Consider the following 27352-nt stretch of genomic DNA (forward strand, 5'->3'; position numbering starts at 1 on the left):
CTGAATCCAAGTGACATACATTTTGTCATTAGTTGGTGAATATGAGGATCCGTGTTGATGTCTGCGTGTCTGCCATTTTTGGGGGGATTGTGTGGACTCGATCGTAGAGACTTTACAACGCACCAACTGCGCATGTGCCCCTGCCAACAACTTTGGCCGTCATGTGTCAAGCTGTTGGTGTGTCAGAGTATAATCAAAACTTTAAAATTATGCTGAAAACTGTCGATTGTGACAAAACTGACACACTGATATTTAATATTATCAAAAATTCCCAATAGTTCACAGATAGCCAGTCATTGATGAGGCTTTCTCAGTGGTTGTATACAGGAAATTGTTCTGAAATGGTGCTACATACATTAGAAAAAAATGATTTTTAAGCTTTATAACTTGCTGCCTTTTCAGGAGAAGCTTGTAGGCGTGAATATTAGCAGTATATGAAAGGGTTAAGATACAGAGTAGAAGATGTGCTTAGGCTATATAGTGACAGAAACCAGCTGTATGTAATAATCCTCGACCCTCCATCATGAGCCTTTTTATATTTTTGTGTTAGAGACAGCAGTGTTTATGCGGATACATGTTTGCTGGACAAGGACATCCGGTAACAAGAGAGGACATGGAGTCAGACAGCGTTTTACACATTCTTCCTCTTGTCTCTTGTGCTTTGTTGCTCCCTCAGCTCCTTTTTGGACTTTAATCACCTACTACACACAAGGGACCCATCTTTAAAACCTGTTGTGCTGCTTTATAATTTGCAATGGATCCCCACAAAGCTGGTGAGTGTTTTTCATTAGAATCATAAGAAGAAGACAGACATTTTTATCTTACACTAAAATCCAAAGAAATACTGAGCTGGGCCTGAAACTCACTGTGTGACAGGAGCGACTGAGACCCATCATGCCTTAGCCCTTCATGTGTTATGAAAACCCTACTTTGTTCCTATGGCAACTGGCAGTGTGTATTGAGAAGACAGATTATGTATAAGGCATGTTTACAGAAAACAATAAATTCCAGCATGCTTATATCAAGAGGCAGGCTTTCCCTAAAAGGCTGGTTTTCTGATGAATTGGTTGAGGGGCCACATAAACTAGCCAAAGATGGAACTAGAAGAGAATAAAAGACTTTTAAATGTTAGCCTAATGCATCTGCCAAGTTAGCATATAGCTGGCAGGCCTGTCACAAACAACATGAAACCGACCTCTACAGAAAAAAAACAATGTTATGGACTCCAATTGCAAGCACATACATGAGCAAAAGCCAAACACACAGTAGGTGACGTAATAAGCAAACATAGAATAGCCTTACACACAACATAAAAGCAGCATGACACAATGTTTTCCAAAGGGAAGGGATTTCTATGTCTCTGTTTATCCCTATCTGTATATGTATAGTATACCGTCATGGTAAAAAGAAAGTACACCCTCCTTCATTTCTAAGGTTTTATGTGTCAGGACATAATAAAAAACATTGTCTGGTCTTTACAAGTTAAAGTTGGGTAAATACTTCAGCTGAACAACAACATGCACTGCACTTTGACATTATTTGACAAAAAACTAAGCTAAAATGCAGCTGTAGGTGAAAAACTAAGCACACCTTTACTGCTTCAATAGAAATTATGGTAAGCAGATGCAAGGTGCTGCTAGATCAGACAGTGCAATGCTTAGAGAAATTGCAAAAGACCCAGGAACTAGATCTTAGACTTTACAGGCCTCATTGAGCTTGTTAAATGTTAAAGATAAGTATGGCTTGCTTAGGAGGGTTGCCAGGAAAAAGCCTCTTTTCTCTAAAAAGAAGCAGCACGGCTAAGGTTGGTAAAGTTGTGTCTGAAGAAACTACAAAATGTCTTTTGAAAAGATGAGACCAAAGTAGAAATGTCTGGCCACTCTGGGCATAAATCATGCAACCACAGCAAATCTGCATTAACACCTCACACCAACGGTAAATAAATAATAATAAGATAATTTTTATTAGTGAAAACCTCAGATCTGTGTGCTTTTTTCCCATGCCTGTATATTGCACCGATACTTGGTGGATAAGTACAACACTAGAATGTAATTTGGTTAAAATGTGAACACTGTAAATGTTTTGCTTAGTCACAAACTTCCTTAAAATGAAGCTTTTCATAAAATAAAGAACACAATTAAAAGCATTGTCTGGTATAGCCAAACTAAATAAGTCTATCAGTGTTAACTTTTATGCAGCTGCACAATACAAAGGCTATAATCTGTTATTCGTTATCAACGCTTTGATCTTGCCCATTAAATGAAAGTGAGGACTTATCTGTGGGCAAGTTTTTATGAGCAAACTCACACATTTTTACAGCATGGCAAACAGACAGTAAACACCAAGACTGTGCTGTGTTTTTATGTGTATTAAGACACAGCTAATTAGATGGTGAACAGTAAAACAGTGAGTAGAATCGTAAAACAGGGAGCAGAGACAGGTCTGAGTGAGGGATCAGGTACAAGTAACAGACGTCAGAGTCAGGACACAGCAGGCCACTGACAAATGATCGAGGTAGGGTTTCTCATTTGTGCTGTCTTCTCTGTGGTGAAAATGTAAATAACAGACTTTCTTATGTAAAAAAGACCCCTCCACCCCCTTCACCAAGTACCCCTATCCCTCTATTCTTCTACTCCTGTCTTCTCCTGTGCAGTGGTTGGTCCCATGAAGCAGGGGTCAAGGTACTAATGGAGGACCTTGTGGCCTTGTGTGCCTCTGGAAACACTTCCCCCCCTCCACCACCACCAGCAACACTCTCTGCTCACTTATAAATCAAGTAGGCTTCATTGAGAGTGTCAGGGTCCTCTGATGTCCTAGCTATGTCTCATTTCAAAGTCCTTCTGAAAGCTCACACGGTTCCACGTTTACTCACTGGACACAAGGGAGAAGTGTACGTGGGAGTCAGTGTGAGACTCAAAGAGAGAAAGACAGACAGAGAAGCAGAGAGCAAAAAAAAAGGGAACGAGTTTGGGTTCAGAGAGAAGGAGAGGGAAATCAGGAATAGAAGAATGGAAGGGGTCCCTGAGGGAAAGTGGGAACCAAAAAACAAAGGTTTATGTACCAACTGTGCTGAATTAAAGCTCCTATTTGAAAGCATCTCCAATAAACCACACCAGTTTGGGGAAAGCCATTAACTGCATCACTCAAACAAGATGCGTGCATATATGTGCATGTGGGCATTTGCAAATGAAATAGATAAAACAACTTCCTCTACTGAACACACACAGTTTACAATGCACTTATAGAACTGCAATCAAAACATAATTCCCTCCCTTGTGGTAAATCGAGGTGTACATTCTGCAGAAGTACATGCAATCGCTGAGATAATAACACTGCGGTTTCCTTTAGTGGAAGTAATCACAGCAAAACACAGATGAGTAACATATGGATTTAAAATATTTTTTTCTGGACTGCAGCTTATTGTTGTAGTAAGCATTCATATACATCATAAAAGGAAACAATGAAATAATATAGTTTCTAAAGAGACACACATTTGTAAAGCGAGCATATAAGAACGCCTTTGATCAAACTTTAAAACTAATCAACAAAAAGATTACAATTAGCACTTTCTTTCATAATGGGCTAAACTGTTTGAGGTATGGAGTCTACTCCTTAAAAAACATAATTCTCCAGTCACACAGTCCTACAGACCAGTTGCAACCGCCTGGCAACCACCAGTCACTACAGAAAAATTAGCATTCCCTAACTGGTTGCTCGTGGTTGCTGAAGCCTCATTCACAGAGCTGTCACTAACCCCTTGGTAACCGGCAGTTATGCCTTATCCCTTGAGGTCACGCTTGCCATCTCTCCCCTTTTACCAGCCATATAAGCAACCCAATAATATAACTGAAAGGAGAAATTAGCTACTTCTTCTTTGCATCTTATATATTTCACTGGAAAAGCACAAGTTAAAAGCTCTAGCATCAACTCTCTGGATAACGCAGATCTGTAATTCATCACTGAATAGTGCTTCATCAAATCACAGTCAATGACTGTTTCTCTTTGGCCCACTAAAACCTTTTTTTCTTCTGTTGTTAGCACTGTTTTTGTCACAGGCACTGACTCCTATTTCTGACCATTTGCTTTTCATTTCTTTTGTTGTGCAATTTTCCATTTTCAGGACATATTGCTTTGAGTTTTCTGTCCAGATGCTTTGAGATCTTCCTTTCGTAATCTTCCCGTTTTGCCTGTACCATGTTTTAGACACAGCTGACTGGGAACAACCAGCATCTCTTGCCACACTCTGCTGGGTTTCCATCTTAAAAGAGTTGTACAACCCTTTGAGCGTTTCAGCTGACAGCTCTCTTGTTGGGGCTGTTCTTCCATTAAATCGATCAGGTGCAACAGCTTCTTAAGATATGCAAACACACACTTTTAACATCGGACTATTTTGCATATTAAGCTTTGATTTAAAAAAAATTTTCCTCTTAAAAAATGCCATAAATTAAAATCATTTAAAAAAATTGAGTTATGCTTCAATAAGCCAGACTGTTCAGCAATTAAATAACATTTTCTATCATATCTCTGAACATCCTCCAAGCATAGTACACTATCTGAAGTAGTCATTTCTAACATATAGCACACAACAGGATATAGTTCACTTCATGTTGCTAGAAAAACGAACAATTAAATGTGTAGTCTCCCGAGGGGTCCAACAGACATCACAAAGATGATACATGAGAGTATCAAACTGACATTTTCTTTCTCACATGCAGCTACATTGTGTGACCTCTAGTGAAGTCCAGAGCTGCATTGCATGTGTGAAAATGTCTTTATATAACCAGAGTCAGTGATTAACCTAGCTTAGTAAAAACAAACAAACACTGGAATATGGGGAATCAATGCTCTTCACACGTAATAAAAATTACCTAGTAGCATCTCTAGAGCAGAAAAGCAATTTCAAGGAGATGACATGTCTGTGGGAAATTTAAGGTCCCTGCCATCATGCAATCATACAGCGCTATCCATAAAAAGGAAGCTTTAACAATTTAATTATGATATAAGTTGTTAATGAGTGAGATTAAGAAATGATGGTAGATGGGGTTTTTTATCTTTAATCTCAGTCCCCATAAAATCAATAAAAGCTGCTGTATATATGTAATTCATTGCCCTGCAATTATGTTCCTTTGCATATGCATACACAAAGACATATAAGCTTTTCCCCAGCAAAAGCCTAAAGAAAGGGGTTTTCACCTAACGCTAACATGTTCCCATGCAGTCCCCCAAAATCCCAAGTGCATAATGCTGGATGTGGATGACACTGTGCTTGATTGGTTGACAACTAGACTGGAAAAGGAAAGAGTGCTACAGCGGATTTTAATGGAGAAAAAACTGTGTGAAAAAAAGCACAACAAAACATCCAAAAAAGAAAAAATACAGCATGAAAAGCCCAGACAGTGGCTGCAGTGTTGCATGCTGCATGTTCCATTGTTTTTAACACCCAGCTCAACTTCAGCTCTTTGAATGTTATAACTCCGCTCTACTCAGCAACTGGCTGATGGCTTGACAGCAGCACGAGCAAGACTAGCCCAAAGACTGGTACCACAGACTTTGTACACTGCCTCCATCGACTCTACAGGTATTTGGACCATTCACGGACTGCCAACGCTCTACCACAGCTGACAGCAGTCTTTGTTTTGCTCTTGGTGTGGCAACACATGAACCAGGTCAACCTGGAAGGTTTCTCTAACTAGAGCCTGTTATAGGCAAGAAGCTTTCCAGCTCGCAGACGCTCTTTAGAGCAGGCAGTGATAGGAAAAGACAGCAACTACACTTTCAAAACAAGAACATAGCAGTTGTCTACAAGCAAATCGTGTCATTATCTCCAGCAAATAAAAGAATGACAAAATAAAATCATAAAAAAAAGCCCTGTAGGGGAGCAGTGTGTATTCAGTAATGTCGGTAATGTTTATGGCTCTATAATTGCCTAATCTGACACAGTGACAAACATATTAACCAAAGATATCTTGTAGTCTCAGCCCTTTCAATATTGGACAGCAGTTGTGCCCGTTACCCATTATTTGTGACTTTCAAACAATTCAGTATAGAGTCATTTGAATTACCAGTAGATCAGAATCACATTAGTATTTGATCAATCAGATATTTAACTTGGTGCAGGATGCAGAGCATATGATAGAAGTCATATTGAAGAGAAAAGAGGAGGCACATTGGTTGCTAAGATGTGCAAAATAGGGGCTCATCAGCCTTAACAAAAAAGAGCGAATGCCCATGTTTCACTTGCCACTGTAGCCTCTTCCGCTCACATTTATGTAGTGACAGTGTGGTTTGCTTAATCTTTCCTTATCTCCTTTAAATGCAAAGGGCTGGGCTGAATTTGCATATAAAACAGAACACAAGTTGTCACTTGTGACTTTATTTACAGAGGAGATTTAGTAGATCACGAAGATACTGTTAGGAGGCGGGCAGCCACACACACACACACACACACACACACACACACACACACACACACACACACACACACACACAGAAAGTGTTAAACCACAGGGGTAAGTGACACCTTAATTGTAAGTGGTGTTAACCTCCTATGGGACTGTTGTTTTGAGTGTTTCAAAATGTCTGTTGCTAGAGGCCTGCGAATTTGTTCACATCGGGATGAGGGGGAGGTGGCTGTGGTGGTGGGACTCAGACAGACAGAATAACATTCCCCAATTGCTACGGTCATTTCCATAACTCAGTACACATCCAGACACACTGATCACCGCTAGAGGTTTAGTTATTTGCAGCTGAACACTTAAGTAGATTGGATAAAACAAATCACTGGTAATTCTGTATAAGGCAGGAGGAACCTCGACTTCTGCTCCCCCCCCAAGAAGCTGTCAACAAAACCTGAATGCCAGTAATTTCGGTGAATAATGACACATTATTCAGTGGGAATCAAAAACAACCGTTGCAAACAAATAGGGTGTACGCATCTCGGAGATCAGATTTCATCAAGTCAGGAAAGCAACAAAGAGCATAATTACAACTCATAATACAGGTCATTGTGCAGCATGTGTGTTTGTCTATGTGTGTGTGTGATTGTATTTATGCTTGTGAGATAGACATGTATGCCTGCAATTACTGTCAGGGTGTGATATGGTTTTGGAGCAGTCCTGCGATGATTAATTCTTTTTTTCTTTAAGTCTTTTTAACCACAAGAAGTGTCGTTCCATATCAAGTCAAAGGATTTTATTTTAAATCCAGAGATTTTCCTTGAACAATAGGAGTTTGGTATATTTTGCAACTTTCCAAGGACAGGATGAGACTGACAGTTTCAATGTTGGTTTGTGTTTTATCTATGTCGTAAGACATTGGCCTGGATGGCAGTGGATGAAGAGATTAGGATGATTAATGCACATCACTGTCACAACTGTGCACCAAATGGATTATTTCCAAAGAGCTCAAATAGACAGAGGAAGGCTGAAGCTCTGAAAATGTCTTCTTGGCATCACTCTACTGCTGTGTGGCTTGTATATTAGGTCAACAAAGCATAAGTGGATTCGGTGAAACAGCTTGCATAACACAGATTATTAAACGGAGGAGAAATATTAACCTTTGAGGAGTAAAACATCACTGTGCTGCCATTAGAAAAAGGTGATGTCCCCACAGATGACACATCTCACACATTGTTACTGAAAGATTGCAGAGCAGAGGAAAAGATTAAATGCATGGTCCTTATCTTGGGGACCTTTTCAGCAAAGCGAGCTATCACTCAGTATCAAATGACATGAAGCTAATGAGCAAAAGACGCTACAAAGAGCAGTGGGTAGCCCAGCTCTCCTTTACCTCCCACAGAGGTGCCGAGTGAAAGAAGGTGCGACTGCTTTACAAACCTTTATCCGCACCTAATTTGTGTGCGTGAGAAATCACGCGCAAAACCTGACGCCCCTGAAGGCTGCAAAGTCACTGCCAAAACATCTTGCTCCTCTCACCGTGAATGTGATAATGAATCCGGCACCTTTGCTTGTTCTAAAGTAGTCACACTGGTCTGGGAGAACAATTCATTTCAATAAAAACATAAATTATTCTTTTTGACAGAATTTTGATTAAAAAGGTTATTTGCGCAAAAAAAGCCAATATATGACAGAATGACAAATCGGCTAAGAGAAAGGATCTCACTCTTAACGTTATTTGCTCTCAAAGTGTATTATATCTCCAAAACTCCAGTTTCAGAGACACTCCAAGCAATGGAACGTAATCCAGATTGGCAGGCACAGTAACACTATCTGCGAGCGAAAATTGCACTAATGCCTTTATGTGAGTGTCTAAAAATTGTACTAAAACGTGTCAAATTACTTTGTAGCTCATACCTTACTAACACGTGCTGACAGCCTGAAACGCAGGCCTTTTTAATTTTAGTTTTGGAACAGAAGTTATCATATGTTTTGCTAGCACTTGTGGGTAAACTGTGTTTCTGGACGTGCAGTCATCCATAAATGTGTTATTACTAGTACATATTAATTATTCAATTCAATTTTATATAGTGTCAAATCACAATAGTTGCCTCGAGATGCTTTGTATTTGCAAAGGTAAAAACCCTACGATAACACAGACGGCTCCTTTTTAGCAAGCACTTGGTGAAACCAGAACCAGGCTCATATATTCCCAAAGCATGGATGACGGTTAGTTCAGTGATGGTCACTAGGAAAACACTCAAATTCCCGGATAGGCTATGTAACGAAGGGCATCTGGCGTAAAAAATTGGCCAAATCAAATGCATCTGCTGTGGCGACCCCTTGTGGATAAGTGAATAGCTAACAGATTTTGTGGTTAGCACTATTGCCTCACAGCAAGATGGTTCTTGGTTCTAACCCTGAGTGGGGTGTTCTGTGTGGGCAGCCCAAAGACATTGGTGTTAGGTGAAATAGCGATTTTAAACTGGCTGTGGACATGAGGTAGATAAAATGTTTTAAAACATATAGTACAAATATGGTCTCTATTACTAGAAAATTGCTCTATTAATGGCAGTCCATTCTTTTTACTTAGATTACTTTGAAGTGAAAATCTGATTGGCCCGAGGACCATAGTGCAGCTTTTTGAGTACATTCTTCTCCACTGTAGTGGAACAAAAACAATTTGCTAAATAATGGACTAATCAATTGACCAAAAAAAAAATAAATCAAAAATCAAAACAGATTAGCTTGTTTTGGCAAATCTGTGGGATGCACAATCGAATTGGAATCCGGGGAGTTGATTTGATTTGATATACCTTTATTAGTCCCACAAGGGGAAATGGGTCTAAGCCATTGCCTTGGGGCCATTTTCCAAGCCAATACAGAGCAGCTTTGTGGTTTGGTGTGTGTCTGGGGGAGCTTGAACTACAATGTTTACATTGGTGGTACGTGTCAAGGTCTCCCAGCAAAATCTTCCATGTTAAAAAGACTTATCACACATTAACTGTTGTGGCAAATGAGTTTGTAAATGATACAAGTCTACTGGAGCAGACTTGTATTGTTTACACATACATACAACTTTCTCACATAATGTCTAGAAAGGTTCAAGGTTATAGTGCATGTGTGAAAATGGCTGATGTCTACCCTTAAAAGCTTTGCTAATGTTCCAAGAGGCCACTAGGAGATATCAACAAGTCCCCTAATGGGCAAGTTCATGTTTATTCCTACTGGCGTTCTCTAGGTAGCGAAAAAAGACACTTGTATCTCCCATTTTCTCATTCCTTGCCTCAACAGTCTTTTGTTTGCCCAGTTAATCAGTTTCTCTGCAGTTCTTCTCTAGCCTTTCCCTCTTAATCATTTACACCTTCCTCTTCCTCCTCCATCATTCTTTCACTGCTCTTCTCTCTTCCCGTCACACTCTAATCTCCTGGTCTGAAAGGTGTTTCCTGAGGAGGGCAAGTGGGAAGACAGGCAGGAATGATGGATCGCTCTATAGATACTTCGCTTTGTCTCTCTCTGGGGTAGGGAAAGGGTGGTGATGGGTAAGGGGATAATCATGGTTTGGATACGTCTGACAGTGTGAATGTAAGGTATGAGCTTTTCCTTAGCAGGATTTAGGTTCTGCAGAACCTTTAGAGGAACCTACGGGCACCACCTGTAGTAATCTCTAAATGTTCAGGTAGCTTCTGGGTGAGGGTTGTATTGCTTGATGTTGGTGACTGCTAAGACAGGTAATTTTTCTATAAACCAGCAACTGCAATAAGTTTATTTTCCACTTGCTGTTTTTGGCTAGGCACAACAATGTAGAGCTTAAGACTAAACAAAGTCCAGGTCTCATTATGTACTATATAAAGAAAAAGACATCCAACCCAAATATGCAATAGTGGTCTGCAGTGACTCGCAATAACGTAGTGTAAACAATACTTGCATTTCTAGCTGATGAGTTCTTCAACTGACCCAGTTAACAGAAGCAACAGACCAATTCTCCTGCAAGCCAAATTTTTGGATCATTACACTCAGCCGTGACTTGATATCAGCCAAATATTTATGGCGTCATTTATTTTGTTCTGAAATGACCCAAATTTTGTGTCAGGATGTTGTTTGCCAGAAAAAGCGACAAAAACACAATCGAACCAGGGTCTTCCTGGCTCAGAAACTGGTCCTTGATGGGCGACTGGCATGTAAGTATAGAATCAGGGCAGGACACTGTGTTACTCCAGCTGATTGAAATTTATCTATCTTCCTGTCATTTTTGATCACGTCACAAGTGAAACCACAACTAAAAATCTCCTTTTCTTTAGTTCCACCAAAAAAACCCTCCATGCAGGCAATCAGTTACTATACACATTTAATACGTTTAATTAAAAACTGTCTCCAGTCCTCATTCAGGTGATTGGTGTTTCGATGTCTGAGTGACAGACCAGTGTGCCCTGTGTTCTCCACATTCAGTGATTTAGGATATGTCCAGGTGCTGGTTTTGGTTACAAAACACTGGCACATAAAGAGGAGACAGCTAAGACAGATAAGCAGGGAGAAGAAGCTGTTCAACAGCTGCCAGCCTGGTTGGGTAACACTCCAGAGGACCCCCTGAGAGGAGCACAGCTTGGGGTAACGTCTGCACTGCAGTCAGGGAGGAAGACTTCAAACACAAGGCTTGTACAACCTCTGGCCCTCTGCAGCTCCCTCTCCTGCTGTTCCCCTGAGCTCCACGGGGGATCTCTGAAGACCATGCCAGCAGTTATCCTACTATCTTCCACTATACTTCGTTACTTTCAGCTTTTTTCTCCTAACTTAAACACAGTAAACATGGGTTTATAATAGTGATTACCAGCCCTTAAATGCAACCAAGAAACTATCCACTAGCACTGTAGTAAGTGTTGTATTCACTGCCTTAAAAGGCAACTTCCTTTTTAAATATATACATTTTAAAAATATAAATCAAAGTAGAGGTTTCAGGCATCTGCAGTGGTCATGCTGTAGCCTATTCCATACTCACTTGGGTCAAACATGAATCCAAGCCTTTTCAACACATTTCATGTAAACAAAGACAGGAATGTGTGTAACATTTAGAGTCCCTAAACGGGCTCCTTATAGCTCTGCCCTTTCATCCTTTGTTCCAATATCATTGCTCTGCCAGAGCACGATCAGATTCCCAGTCAATTTTACCAGAACTGTTACATTTTCTGTGGTATAAACGAACAAAAATGGTCAAGAGAGCAAGAAAACAGTGTTTACCTACTGTAACCCTGGCGTGGAATGAATTGGGAATAAAAGCACTGGCTCAGCAAATAATGAACCACTTATGCAAAACTTTGCATCACAGCTTCATGATAAATTGTTAAGGAATACCTGGAAAAACTGGTACAACTTAATAACCAAACAAATCCAGAAAAAAGTGGCCCTCATTACCTGAAAGAATGTCTGCAACACATTTTAATCCTAACAGATTATAGTCAATGTGTCACATCAAAGCAGCCAAAAAGTGCCTTTGCTGCAGGAAACCCAAGCAGTCACAGCTGACAATCTGGGAGACAGGGCTCCTGGGACCTAGGGTGGCTCAGCTGAGGACATTACTGCACGCAAAGCAATCCCACACACAACCAAATGCACATAGACACACACAAGAGTCTGGTGGCAGACAACAGTCACCCTGTCATCTTCGATTGCAGGCCACTCATGTTGGACCAGCGACACCTTACACTCAGACCAGAGGGCCTCGGCCCCCCTGGTGTCCCACTGCCGCCACAGAGGGACTGCCAGAAGAGTTAGTTCAGCTCTGAAGAACAAACACAGGAATCAGCCTGTCCAGAAAGCATGTAGTCCTATCAAAAATATGTCTAAATACAGTATGTTACGGAGCCTGTTATTTGTTTTTGGAAGTGAGATAAAAGCTGTTTGAATGTGAATTTAACCAAGCAAATCTAATTTAACTAAAATGAATTAATACAGTATAAAACCACAACACAACAACAGTCTCCTCACAGTGCTTTTTTGATCATGTAAAGACTATAGAACAATAAAGAGAAACCCCAACAATCCAATGACCCCCTGTGAGCAAGCACTTGGCAACAGTAGGAAGGAAAAACTCCCTTTTAACAGGAAGCAACCTTTTTCAGAAACAGGCTCACGAAGGGGCACCTATCTCCTACAACTAGCTGGGAGTGAGAAAGGACAAAAGACACACTAAGGAAGAGAGAGGGATTAAAATTACCTAATGATTAAATGCAGAGTGGTGAACAAACACAGAGAGTGAAAAGAGGTGAGAGAAGAAGAAACAGTGCATCATGGGAAGCCCCCAGCAGCCTAGGCTATTACAGAGTAACTAAGGGAGGGTTCAGGATCACCTGATACACCTGATCTTAATAACATGTTAATTTATCCTTGCTTTTATGTGACTTAGAAAACAGGGTTATGGTACTTTTAAAAGAATACATTATATCTGATTTCTCAGCTCATGTGTGCCTAAGCTGTTCCTCCATATTAAATAAAGGAATCTATCATTAAACCCTAATCACTAATCTTCCTTTTATTTAACACCTCATTTATGGACATGCGCTTGTTCAAAAACCTAAGTAAAGCCTGAAATGCCAGAACCATGCAAACACAAATAGAAAATGAGTACTATGGGGTTTTTTCAACTCTATTTTGTGTTTGCAAACTCCTTCATAACTGTACTCTGTATCATGCATATCTTTCCTTTAACATCATGGGCAGAGAAGTATGGAGAGGATTTCCTCTGGCTGTGGATCTTTATCAGTTACTCTGGCCTAGTAGATATAAACCTCCACCAGAGTGCGGATAACACTGCAGGAAATTCCCAGCGAGATCATAAATTGAGTCACCGCATGTCACTGTGGTAATTTTGTGTGTGCAGCAACAGAGAGAGGCTCCAGGAAAAGTTTTTTATCAGGTCTTAGCGCTGAGATTCCCAGTTCCATCTCATCAGATTTACAATCTTTAAATGTACATATTAAATTGTGAGATGAGAGTGCCTGTGAGTGGGTGCTGAGGCATTTGGCCTAGGGGACACATAGCTCACTCACTCACTTAGTAATTGGCAAATCAATCTGAATTTATGAAAGCGCATGCCTAAAATGAACTAGGAGACCTTTTACAATAACTTATAAGTAAGTCAGGTGCAGCCACTAAGTCACATGCACGTTTACAGGAACTGACTAATTGGCTCTTTCAGCTTTTCTGCTTCAATTGTAACAGGGCTTCAACAAGAAACACATGTGACGTCATAATTTTGCTTTAACTAACATTTAAATAATTTGACGTCATTGATGTAAGCATGGAACTGTGAGTCCATAAAAACAGGATGACTGAGGGAACAAATATAGTTGTTGTGTTGCTGATTGTTGCATTGCCTTACTGTTTTTTTTTTTAAGTGCTGTCTCAGCATTGAGTCTTGCCTAGTAGTACTTCAGGGGCGCTCAGAGCTACTTATCCTGGAATTTATACTTTTTCCCACCATGGAAACAGCCCATAAAGAGGTCATACAGGGATAGCTTCCATGGTTGGAACATGTAAAAAAGGAGCATGACACCCTAATATGACCTGCTAGTTCCTGTGATGGAAAATGGTCTATGGTAAAGCCATCCAAATGTGTGATGCCTTCAGAATTGTTAAAGTGTTGTGGACTGAAGGGCTGCTGGGGGTAACCCCTTATTGTTAGGTGCTCCCTTTGTGGTCATACTCTTCACTGTACTGAGAAGAGGAAAAGAAAGGCTTTCTCTAATAGTCGGTCATGCCCCAGTGCTCCTGGCAACAACAGGTCCCAGGGACGCAGACCTGCCTGGCCTATATTGGCTTGGCTCTCAGTTAGCGGTGGCGACACTATCCCCCTGTCAGCTGGCCCAATCGGGGCCGACCAGGCCCTTTATTAAAGCTTTGAAGACTGCTGAACAAAGAGGCGTCCTATGTTTAGATGATAGATTGTAAGCAACTGGTTTTCTGCTTGGGCAACACAAGACAAAGAACCTCCTTCTGAATGCAGTGAGTATGCGAAAGAGAGTGAGCGAGAAAACTAGAGAGGGAGGGAGGGAGAGAGAATGACAGGGTCTGCCATAAGTTTAATCAGATTTGTGGATGAGGATTATTTTTGATGGATAGAAAAACTAAAGCTGTCGGGACGAAATGCAGTGAGTGAATATTAACACGGGTGGGTCTAACACCCTGGTGATTAATAATAAAAGCAGAGATTCTCTGTTAATTAGAGGATGAGACCTGTCAAAGTCTCACAATACGTCCTATATAGTACACCATATACAGCATACGGTACACTTGACTGCACCAGGAAAGGAAGCCCATCTGATAACATAGTGGGACAGTTGCAGTTTATTTTTTATTATTATTGCAAAAAATAATAGAAAATCAAGATTAGCTAATGATATTTACAGTTTAATATGTACTCAACTTCTTGATCCGATTTTTGGATGGATAAAGTCTTTGATTTAACTGTCAAATGTCTTTAATAAGATACTTGATTATTACAAGTATCTGTTTATAATATTTGATATGTTATCTTTCACAAGCATGACTATCAGTATTAGATTCAACTGGAAAAACCAACTTGATTGTACTGATTCTGTAGCACTGCTAACCAGCGAACTAACTATAAAATATCATTATTTCATTTCTTGCTATTTCATATTTCTGTGAAATGTTTTTACAATTGTCAAATTAATTCTTACATTGGAAAAAAACTTTTTTTTTTTTTTTTTGGTCAGGTCACTGTAACCATTACCAATGACCACCAGATTTAAAAATCAGTTTGTCCATGAGTCCAAGTACACATTTTTGCCAGATGTAGTGTCATTTGTAATGAACACTCTGCAGGTGTCTTAGATATCCCCTTCACAAGGGGTAGACTTGAGATCACAGTGACCTTGGACTTTGACCACCAAAATCTATTCAGCCCTGACTTTAGTCCAAGTGACCACCTGAGCCAAATGTGACTAAAATACATCAAGGCCATCCAAGAGATATCATGTTCACCAGATTTGGATGGACAGGCAACCAAAAGCATAAACGCTCGGGCCACGGCGGTCACTGTTATGGAGCCATAAAAATCCAATTTAATTGCCATGAAGGATCATTGATTACAGTCCACAGGAAGATTTGGTCAACTCAGAGCGCTTTATAAATATATAAACGTAGGAAGAAATATATTTCAGTTTTTTTAAAGTGGATATATCTATAGTCAATGTACTTCTTAAAATGTGTTATGGTAGGAAACCCCCCAGTTTGACAAAGTAAACACAAGGATCAGCACAGAAGCGTCATACTGCTGTGGATGCATCAAAATACATTTTAAGCAACTTAAAAAAGACTCAGTCGGGTGATGGGGGTATGTGGCGGGGTGTGCTCTGTAGCACTGCTGCAGGGAGGCTGACACACCAGAGCTGCATCAGCTCATCACGCCTCCCGTGCATTAAAATCTGTGCTGTGTCCTGACTGTGTTGTTGTTGTTGTTGTTGTTGTTGTTGTTGTTGGTGTGTATGTTCGGCTGCGAGCCGAAAAGCTGCAGCCATGTGTTTGTAACAGCAACCGGTTAATAAAAGAAGTATGCTAGAGAGCATGAAAACATGGCAGAGTCTGTTATGGATTTGTTACATCATGTTATCAGTCTCCTCAAAGCGACTGGACTTCTTTGACTGACATGACTTTCTCTGCAGAACACTGAAGCTGGTAGTCAATGGCCTTGATTGTTAGTTTGTTTGAAACACTGAGTTTGACTTTGATGTTTTAACACATTACACTGGACCCTTAAAAAAGTCATAAAGTAATTGACTCCAGAGGTAAACTGCTAACTTGTGCTTTAATAAAGCATGGATGTTGTGGGTTTTTTGTTTAGTGTACTTTACATTCAGTTCATTGATAACCACAAAAACAAAACAAACAAAAAAATGGGCATATTTTTTAAAAACATCCTCACTTTACTGTTATTGTATACAACTTTTACACAATACTGAATGCATCTAAGCAGACTCACCTGGTCATGGCTGGCTTGGAGGGTGCTCCCAGTGCCGTGGAAAGTCATTTGCACAGGGGAGAGAGTCAGATAGGTCACAAAATCCTTACCACTCTGCGCATCGCTGTACTGCACCTGGACAGAGGCAGGCAGATAAAGTGAGTTACCTCAGATAATGCAGGAAAAAAGAAATCAACGCAGAAAACACAAGGGAACTGAAGCATCTCAAGCTTTTAGTGGGATACAATATTTTTTGAAGTGGTTGGCTTGAGAGTAAATCTTCCATGTCTAATAGCCACCAAGGAGCATTTGTGGGCAATTATCCCACACCGTACAGAGATGGCATTAGGGGAGAATGAATGCAAGAGTGTGTATATGCAGTTGGCAGGGAAGCATCAGAGGGGTTAGTGATCACATCACTGGTGACCCCTCATCACTGAAAGGTTAACTCTGCAGGCATTCCTAAATGGTGTGCAATCAGGACTGTTATGACATGATGCTCCTCTGGGACAGCCTGCCCCTGATATCCAAGGGCTTTTGGTAATACTGCCTGCTTGTCTGCCCTACTTCTTACTAGCTCTCACTCTGCGCATGTATCTGTATTTGCATTGGTTCATCTGCGTACTAGCCTGCCCTACTTCGGTCCAAGACAGCTGCAGGCATCTGAATAAAAAGTAGGTTTCTCAATAACTGTGAGGTAACCGAAAGGAGTAAAATATCTGACTGATGCAGAAAGACAACAGGACAGAAGGAACAAGACAGTGACTTCACATTTGAGTGAGAAAAAGGGTAAAAAAAACAAGTATTCAGGTATGGAAGATTATCACTGTAACACAGCTTCAAGCTTCTGCAGTACAAAAGGGCACAAGCTTCAAACTCTCATCATATATAAGCCTAATCACACACAATCTTATGCATCACTTACATTACAGCATGTATTCTAGCAAATATTTTGATATCAGTAACTGCAAAATCTCTAAACAACAAGTGTGCAGTGAGCTTCGTCATATTTTAGTTGTCTGAGTAGAATCATTTCATGCCAATTAACAGAAAATGTGTGTTATAAGCACAAACCTGTGTGTGCTCCTCTGTGCACCAACTATCCGACTGGATCAAAGTTTCATCTTATCTAGACCTTAATTCAGTGGTTGTACAAGCTGAACATGTGTGTGTGTGTGTGTGTGAGAGGGTATGCACACCAAAGTGGCTGTATACGATCTGTGACTGAAAGCTTCCAGAACGAGATGTGTGCCTTTCCCTCCCAGTGAGTTACGATCAGCCAGCCAGACACACTGAAGTCTGCCTAAAGACACAGACCCATCGTGACACACACACACTCACATACCCACACACCCATCATAATATATACTCACACAGAGATATGAATATGCGCACACAAAGATATGTTTGTGTGCGCTCGTCATGTTACATCCAAAACATGCACACACTTGTGGGAAAATTCATGCAAACCTGCTGATGAAGAGATGGGGCCACGGTGATAAACTGTGGAAAGCTATTTTAAATGTGTATGAATCATTAATGCAGTAAAGTGAGCCACAGAAAAAAGCATTCCCTGACAAGTTATTCTCCAATAAATTGTCTAGACTTCAACATTAAAGAGAGGAAAAGACAGAAAGGAGGGGTGAAAAAAAGAGGTACTTTTTGGGGTAAGAAAAAAAAGGTTTTGCAACAGTAATCCTATGGCACAAAGTTTGCAAATGAGCTAAAAATACTCATATTCTTGAGCAATAACCATGTGTGACTAAGTTTAGACTACACAGTTATACTTCAGCGTCTGAACACAGAGACACATACAAATCTTTGTATGTGTTTAACTGCCCCGTATGCTGGTGCGTTTAGGCAGGATGGAGGCCTGTGTTTAGGAACCTGTGATGTATGGTGTAATCACGCTGTCTGATCAGCGGGTACTCTGCACGGTTCGTCTTTCATAAGCTGTCAGGACTCCAGCTGAGGGTGAGGCCCTTAATGGTGCTGGAGGAAACAGGCGTTCTTTTAAAGTTGTTCACTGGAAGGAGATATACACTTATATGCATATCAGATTTCTTATAATTCACAACTTCTGCCATTGTCTGCGAGGGTACACGTGTGTATTTTTAGCTAATAGTGAGTACAAATTACAAAGTCAGTATGCTGACTTTGAACGGGCAGAGATCAGGAGCTCTCATACACAGAGTAAGGTAAGTGGCAGCTCTGTTGCCTTTGGTCATGACAAAATTATTAACTACAGGGAGTGCAGAATTATTAGGCAAATGAGTATTTTGTCCACATCATCCTCTTCATGCATGTTGTCTTACTCCAAGCTGTATAGGCTCGAAAGCCTACTACCAATTAAGCATATTAGGTGATGTGCAACTCTGTAATGAGAAGGGGTGTGGTCTAATGACATCAACACCCTATATCAGGTGTGCATAATTATTAGGCAACGTCCTTTCCTTTGGCAAAATGGGTCAAAAGAAGGACTTGACAGGCTCAGAAAAGTCAAAAATAGTGAGATATCTTGCAGAGGGATGCAGCAGTCTCAAAATTGCAAAGCTTCTGAAGCGTGATCATCGAACAATCAAGCATTTCATTCAAAATAGTCAACAGGGTCGCAAGAAGCGTGTGGAAAAACCAAGGCGCAAAATAACTGCCCATGAACTGAGAAAAGTCAAGCGTGCAGCTGCCAAGATGCCACTTGCCACCAGTTTGGCCATATTTCAGAGCTGCAACATCACTGGAGTGCCCAAAAGCACAAGGTGTGCAATACTCAGAGACATGGCCAAGGTAAGAAAGACTGAAAGACGACCACCACTGAACAAGACACACAAGCTGAAACGTCAAGACTGGGCCAAGAAATATCTCAAGACTGGTTTTTCTAAGGTTTTATGGACTGATGAAATGAGAGTGAGTCTTGATGGGCCAGATGGATGGGCCCGTGGCTGGATTGGTAAAGGGCAGAGAGCTCCAGTCCGACTCAGACGCCAGCAAGGTGGAGGTGGAGTACTGGTTTGGGCTGGTATCATCAAAGATGAGCTTGTGGGGCCTTTTCGGGTTGAGGATGGAGTCAAGCTCAACTCCCAGTCCTACTGCCAGTTTCTGGAAGACACCTTCTTCAAGCAGTGGTACAGGAAGAAGTCTGCATCCTTCAAGAAAAACATGATTTTCATGCAGGACAATGCTCCATCACACGCTCCATGCTCCAAGTACTCCACAGCGTGGCTGGCAAGAAAGGGTATAAAAGAAGAAAAACTAATGACATGGCCTCCTTGTTCACCTGATCTGAACCCCATTGAGAACCTGTGGTCCATCATCAAATGTGAGATTTACAAGGAGGGAAAACAGTACACCTCTCTGAACAGTGTCTGGGAGGCTGTGGTTGCTGCTGCACGCAATGTTGATGGTGAACAGATCAAAACACTGACAGAATCCATGGATGGCAGGCTTTTGAGTGTCCTTGCAAAGAAAGGTGGCTATATTGGTCGCTGATTTGGTTTTGTTTTGTTTTTGAATGTCAGAAATGTATATTTGTGAATGTGGAGATGTTATATTGGTTTCACTGGTAAAAATAAATAATTGAAATGGGTATATATTTGTTTTTTGTTAAGTTGCCTAATAATTATGCACAGTAATAGTCACCTGCACACACAGATATCCCCCTAAAATAGCTAAAACTAAAAACAAACTAAAAACTACTTCCAAAAACATTCAGCTTTGATATTAATGGGTTTTTTGGGTTCATTGAGAACATGGTTGTTGTTCAATAATAAAATTATTCCTCAAAAATACAACTTGCCTAATAATTCTGCACTACCTGTATAAACTTGTTTTCATCCATCCATCCACTGCTTATCTGAGTCTGAGTCGGCAGTGTAAGCAGACACCCAGACCTCCTTTGTCCTGGCCAATTTGTCCAGATCTTCAGGGGGACACCAAGATATTCTTAAAATAGCCAAAAGATGGAATCTTTCCACTGTGTCTTGGATCTGCCTCAGGAGAGGGCATTCCTGAAACACCTCACCCAGGAAGTATCCTAGTCAGATCTCCAGACCACCTCAACTGCCTACTTTCATTGTGGAGGAGTAGTGGCTCTGCTCCAAGTCCCTCTGGAGTTATGGAGCTCCTCATCCTATTTCAAAGGCTGATTCCAGATACTCTCTGATGGAACGTTCTAATGACGCTTGCATCAGAAATCTCATTGTTTTGGTCACTTTGGTCATGGCCAGGGGTGAGAATAGCAACGTAGATCAGTCGATCATGGATCAATCAGCCCTTGTTCGTTTTCTCTTCATAGTGGTGTTTTGAATCGCTTTTCATCTGGTCCTACCCAGGACCAATTTGCCTTGAGACACAATACTGGGGCAAACTCCCACCAACAAAGTAGCTCCTGGGATCTCTACGGCACCAGGTAAAGGTGTTGATTCCATCTATTTTGTGAACAACTTATCCAACTACAGGGCTGTATCCTATCTGAGCTAACATTTTGTAACAGGAGGGATATGGCATGACTGCAGTTTTGTGTGTGATCCATTTCCCAGAATAAAGAAACTGTTAAACCTATTATGAAGGAACAGTGGTTCCTGATGTCATAGTTTCTCTTCTATGTAGCATTGCATTCTGTTCATTATTTGTCATTACCATTTAGCTGCAAAACTATGTAAGGAGTAGGGTTTCTTTCTGACCTCCCCCTGAGATTTCCTACACTTAAATATCTTAACAACTACTGGATCATATCCAAAGTATCCTAATGAATTTGGCTATCCCCTAGCACAGCTCTTGGTCGATTATGCTTTGTTTTCTTTGGGGTATATGTTACAGTCCCCCCTCTGAGATCTGGAGCTGGAAACACTTCCTCTTTAAGCCTGTAATGCCCCTGACACGCTGTATGATACTGGATCATAAAAGTACACATGACGTAGTCAAGCTAACAGCAAAATTGCAGCTAAAATAGCAAAGTTGGCAAGTCACCAAACATCAACAGGAGGGTTTTCTTTCTTGGTGGCTTTTTGATAAAAGTGCCTGATTATGAGTATTTACCAGAGACTGTGACCTAGAGGAAGGACAGAAATTTTCGTGATCTCCCAGCATCAAAGAACATAATGGCATCATCTGATTTATGATGATTTGTTGGAAACTAAAATAAATGAGCATCTTAAAAACAAAGGTCTATTCTACCATCCAGGCCGTCTGTTTTGAGTGCATGTTTGCATGCATCTGTGAGCGCATGCATTCTAAACAGGCCAAACTAATCATCCCAGGTCCCATCACAGAAAACAGCCTCTAATCCACTTCCTTCAGAGACAAAGAGGCAGGAAAGTTATGCAAGGCCTGCGATTGATCGGCGGCACTAATGTGGAACGACCTTTGACATCTGGCTTCTAAAGCTGGATAGCTCCAGTGCTCCTCCTCATTTGAACAAACATGAACATGCACAAACTGAAACACAACTGCAGTCATCGCTCTTGCAGCCATGCTAAGAATTTATCTTTAGTGCACAAATATGCACGTCCACAGACAAAAATACAGGTAAAATATCCAAATTCAAGCAATCCACAATGAGGATTGTGCTACACAACGCTGTTAAGGTAACTATGAATACAAATATCTGTGTAGTCACGTTCTCCATGTGACTGCACACTAAACTGAGTGTGAGTGGCACACAGTCAAAAATCGCAGAAATAACTTGGACTTCACAATAAAGTCTCCCAGGCTGGCATTGTTGGTGAGAACCAATTAGAAGTCCATGTTGAGCAACTTCAGTGAGGACTCAAAGGCCTGTGAGTGTTCGAAGGACTCTGTTAATATACCTTTGGCTTCTATAATGGGCAGGAGGTTGAAGGCAAACAAAGTGGCTGCTCTTAAAAACTTTAAGTGCACTTTGCCTGAATCACAGAGAGATGTCCTAAGAAAAAGAACAAAGCAAGTTCGACCTTCTATTGAAACCAGTCCATTATCAGAAACTTCCCAGAGGAGTTTGCTAAAATAAGTGCAATGAGTGACATGAGAAAAATTAACAATGGAATATTTTACTGCAATCACACATGTCAGGCATGCAAGCCTTTTCAAAATTTGTAAAAGGTATCTGTTTCAACTGCTGACACAGTCTGAAGGCTGCTGTTTTAGCAAAACAGATAAGATCGTATTTTGATTGGTACAAAAAGTTATTTTTTGAGGTTATTTAAGAGAAAAAAAGAATGATGTAATCAGACATATACATAGATTGGTGTGCAATTACATCTTCTAACAAAATAAACAAACCTTTTAGGTAATAACCCATTAGGAATATATAGGAGCAAGCACCATCTGGAACACCGTGGCTCATTTTTTTTGCATGTAACTAGAGACAGGCTACATACATACTGCGGCTAATAAGTTACTTGTAATTTAAAGATCACAAATAGTTCTTTAAAACTTTATATGAAGTCAGAGATGTAACATACAGTGGGGCAAAAAAGTATTTAGTCAGCCACCGATTGTGCAAGTTCCCCCACCTAAAATGATGACAGAGGTCAGTAATTTGCACCAGAGGTACACTTCAACTGTGAGAGACAGAATGTGAAAAAAAAATCCATGAATCCACATGGTAGGATTTGTAAAGAATTTATTCGTAAATCAGGGTGGAAAATAAGTATTTGGTCAATAACAAAAATACAACTCAATACTTTGTAACATAACCTTTGTTGGCAATAACAGAGGTCAAACGTTTACTATAGGTCTTTACCAGGTTTGCACACACAGTAGCTGGTATTTTGGCCCATTCCTCCATGCAGATCTTCTCAAGAGCAGTGATGTTTTGGGGCTGTCGCCGAGCAACACGGACTTTCAACTCCCGCCACAGATTTTCTATGGGGTTGAGGTCTGGAGACTGGCTAGGCCACTCCAGGACTTTCAAATGCTTCTTACGGAGCCACTCCTTTGTTGCCCGGGCGGTGTGTTTTGGATCATTGTCATGTTGGAAGACCCAGCCTCGTTTCATCTTCAAAGTTCTCACTGATGGAAGGAGGTTTTGGCTCAAAATCTCACGATACATGGCCCCATTCATTCTGTCCTTAACACGGATCAGTCGTCCTGTCCCCTTGGCAGAAAAACAGCCCCATAGCATGATGTTTCCACCCCCATGCTTCACAGTAGGTATGGTGTTCTTGGGATGCAACTCAGTATTCTTCTTCCTCCAAACACGACGAGTTGAGTTTATACCAAAAAGTTCTACTTTGGTTTCATCTGACCACATGACATTCTCCCAATCCTCTGCTGTATCATCCATGTGCTCTCTGGCAAACTTCAGACGGGCCTGGACATGCACTGGCTTCAGCAGCGGAACACGTCTGGCACTGCGGGATTTGATTCCCTGCCGTTGTAGTGTGTTACTGATGGTGACCTTTGTTACTTTGGTCCCAGCTCTCTGCAGGTCATTCACCAGGTCCCCCCGTGTGGTTCTGGGATCTTTGCTCACCGTTCTCATGATCATTTTGACCCCACGGGATGAGATCTTGCGTGGAGCCCCAGATCGAGGGAGATTATCAGTGGTCTTGTATGTCTTCCATTTTCTTATGATTGCTCCCACAGTTGATTTTTTCACACCAAGCTGCTTGCCTATTGTAGATTCACTCTTCCCAGTCTGGTGCAGGCCTACAATACTTTTCCTGGTGTCCTTCGAAAGCTCTTTGGCCTTGGCCATGGCGGAGTTTGGAGTCTGACTGTTTGAGGCTGTGGACAGGTGTCTTTTATACAGATGATGAGTTCAAACAGGTGCCATTCATACAGGTAACGAGTGGGGGACAGAAAAGCTTCTTACAGAAGACGTTACAGGTCTGTGAGAGCCAGAGATTTTCCTTGTTTGAGGTGACCAAATACTTATTTTCCACCCTAATTTACGAATAAATTCTTTACAAATCCTACCATGTGGATTCATGGATTTTTTTTTCACATTCTGTCTCTCACAGTTGAAGTGTACCTCTGGTGCAAATTACTGACCTTTGTCATCATTTTAGGTGGGGGAACTTGCACAATCGGTGGCTGACTAAATACTTTTTTGCCCCACTGTACAAAACATGCATAAAATTGCTCATTTATTCCTAAAATTGTCACAGTCATTTATTGTCAGCAGATTAGACATGTGAGCCTCGCATCTCAGATCAGCTGTTTAAAAGCTAACAATATGCTAGCTAATGTTAGGCTCGAACATCCTAAAGATCAACACAGCATATCGAAACTCTAGCTGTCACGGTCTGGCTGGCAGACCGTGGGGATGTGGGGAAAGGAGGACCCAGGCGCGGTGCTCTATGTATAAACAGTGTGTTTATTTACAGAGTGGAACAAAAACAACAATAAATCCCCGTGTTCTCCCAGACTCCCGTGTCGTGTCTCTGCGTGAATAGTTCGTGTCTCTGTGCTCTCCGCTCCCGTGTCAGCACCCCCCGGTGCTCGCTGCTCTTCGTGCCTTCCACGCTCCTCCTGCGGGAAACAATAGACGCAGCCGTCAGGACACAAATAACCGCGGGCATACACTTACACACATTAACTCAATTCAATGGGACGACTAACGTGGAGTCTCAAGGAAATGATCCCGCGTCGGTGGGAGCTCCAACTCTCTCCTAAGTAGCTCCCCCGACGAGGCCTGATCAGCAGCAGGTGTGTGACTTCGGGTGTGGCCAGTCCTTCCGCAGGGCCACACCCCTCAGGCCTGCAGGTGGCTGAGCTCCATCCTCCAAGCATACCCGCAGACACACACACACACACACACTCACATCTACAAGCATGGAGAAGAGCAGCAGCAACACCAAAATACATATAGTAATAATAATATAATTCATAACTGCTCAGGGATCCTGGGTTGCTCAGACCCAGGACCCTGACAGTACCCCCCCTCTAAGGGTCGGCTCCCGACGACCCAAAACAAAACAAAAAAAACCAAAAGGACAGAACAACCAACCCAGGGCGGGCGGCTGGGGGAACCAGGATGGAGGGCCAGAACCAAAACAAGCAAAAACAACAAAACAACAAACCGACCCAGTCCACAGTTTCAGAGTCAGACCGCGCAGCGGTGCAAAAAGAAAACGAAAAGACGCCACAAACAGTCACAGGCGGCCCATCAACACAACAAGAGAGTTCAGGGGGCCTACCTCGAGCCCAACGGCGGCGACGTAGCAGCTCCGGCGGACGGCCCCGGGTCCGGCGGCAGCAGCAAAACAGTTCAGGGGGCCTGCCACGGGTCCGGTGGCGGCGGCGCTGCTCCTCCGGCGGCCAGCCACGGGTCCAGTGGCGGCAGAACGGTTCTGGTGGCCTGCCACGGGTCCAATGGCGGCAGAACGGTTCTGGTGGCCTGCCACGGGTCCGGTGGCGGCAGAACGGTTCTGGTGGCCTGCCACGGGTCCGGTGGCGGCGGCGCTGCTCCTCCGGCGGCCTGCCACGGGTCCGGTGGCGGTGGAACGGTTCCGGTGGCCTGCCACGGGTCCGGTGGCGGCGGCGCTGCCCCTCCGGCGGCCTGCCACGGGTCCGATGGCAACGTCGCTGCTCCGGTGAGCAACAGCGAGGCGTGGCAACAGGTCCATGACGCGCCGATCGCTGACGTGGACGCACCGGACGTGGACGGCGAGGAGGCCGCGCTAGACGTGGAGGTCCCTCCGGTCCGCTGACCTCCTCGGCTGGCAGCGAGAGCTCCTCCTCGGCCGGCAGCGAGAGCTCCTCCTCGGCCGGCAGCGAGAGCTCCTCCTCCGGCTCGCTGAGCTCCTCAGCTGGCAGAGCGGGCTCCTCCGGCTCGCCGAGCTCCTGCTCGGGCATGCTGAGCTCCACAGCTGGCGATGCGGGCTCCTCCGGCTCACTGAGCTCCTGCTCGGGCATGCCGAGCTCCTCCGGCTCGCTGAGCTCCTCAGCTGGCGGTGCGGGCTCCTCCGGCTCGCTGAGCTCCTGCTCGGGCATGCTGAGCTCCACAGCTGGCGATGCGGGCTCCTCCGGCTCACTGAGCTCCTGCTCGGGCATGCCGAGCTCCTCCGGCTCGCTGAGCTCCTCAGCTGGCGGTGCGGGCTCCTCCGGCTCGCTGAGCTCCTGCTCGGGCATGCTGAGCTCCACAGCTGGCGATGCGGGCTCCTCCGGCTCACTGAGCTCCTGCTCGGGCATGCCGAGCTCCTCCGGCTCGCTGAGCTCCTCAGCTGGCGGTGCGGGCTCCTCCGGCTCGCTGAGCTCCTGCTCGGGCATGCTGAGCTCCTCCGGCTCGCTGAGCTCCTCAGCTGGCGGTGCGGGCTCCTCCGGCTCGCTGAGCTCCTGCTCGGGCATGCTGAGCTCCTGCTGCAGCTGGACGAAGTCTGAGGTTTCCCGAGCTTGCACTACCCCCCGGGCTTTACGCATGGTGCAAAGGCAGGCGGAAACTCCCTTGAGCTGGCCGAGGTAGGGGTTTCCCTCCAGGATTGCCTCGATGGCGTTTAACCCCACCACTCTTGCCCTTGTGTTGGTGGTGTGAGTTACCCAGTCCATCAGGCGTTGGACGCGGGTGAGGTCGCCCCCTCCGGACAGGGCTGCTGGAGTGGGTAGTGGAATGGAGGCTGCCGCTGGTGGAGAAGATGGCTGAGGGATGACTGCATGTGGATGAGATGACGACAGCGCCACAACCGCAGATGGTGAAGCAGCGAGTGGTGTGAAGACCTCTGACCGAGGTGATGTTACCTGCGCTGTCAGCTCGTCCACTGCAGACACAAACACAAATGGTGAGGAAAATGGAAAATTGTCCGTACTACTCACCACAGCCGGCTCTTGAGATGACCGTGGATGTGGCTGCGGTGAGGAACGCTGGCGGCGCGAACGTCGTTTCCGTGTAGACGTCGGGGCCGGCGTCTCAGGCTGTGAATCCACCAGCTGTCCGGGCCGGTGAGCAGCCTGAGGAGGAGAGTGGAGGTGGAGGGTGGAAAGTAAGAGGTCCAAGACGACAGGATTAAGGTCGTCAACCAGCCAGGGAAATCTAAGAAGCGTCTCCTGCAGCCGCCTCTCCACG

General features: G+C 43.2%; 2 protein-coding genes across 3 annotated transcripts in view; both read right to left on the reverse strand.

Moving 5' to 3' along the window:
- stau2 (staufen double-stranded RNA binding protein 2) overlaps window positions 1–27352 on the reverse strand; it is a 109268-nt gene that overhangs the window by 15658 nt on the left and 66258 nt on the right. For both annotated transcript variants that reach the window (XM_085362417.1, XM_085362415.1), the window contains exon 13: window positions 16393–16506. In XM_085362417.1, coding sequence (XP_085218543.1) covers window positions 16393–16506 — 114 coding nt within the window. The remainder of the gene's footprint in view (window positions 1–16392; window positions 16507–27352) is intronic.
- LOC146625715 (uncharacterized) lies at window positions 25487–26838 on the reverse strand. Its single transcript, XM_085362414.1, has 2 exons — window positions 25943–26838; window positions 25487–25547 (listed from the first exon to the last, which is right to left on the reverse strand). Exons 1-2 carry the CDS (start codon window positions 26836–26838, stop codon window positions 25487–25489), a joined length of 957 nt encoding a protein of 318 aa, XP_085218540.1.

Source organism: Diplotaxodon limnothrissa, linkage group LG9 (genome assembly GCF_057381915.1).
Source record: "Diplotaxodon limnothrissa isolate DT_005_m linkage group LG9, D_limnothrissa_male_GT1.1, whole genome shotgun sequence".
Lineage (NCBI taxonomy): Eukaryota > Metazoa > Chordata > Actinopteri > Cichliformes > Cichlidae > Diplotaxodon > Diplotaxodon limnothrissa.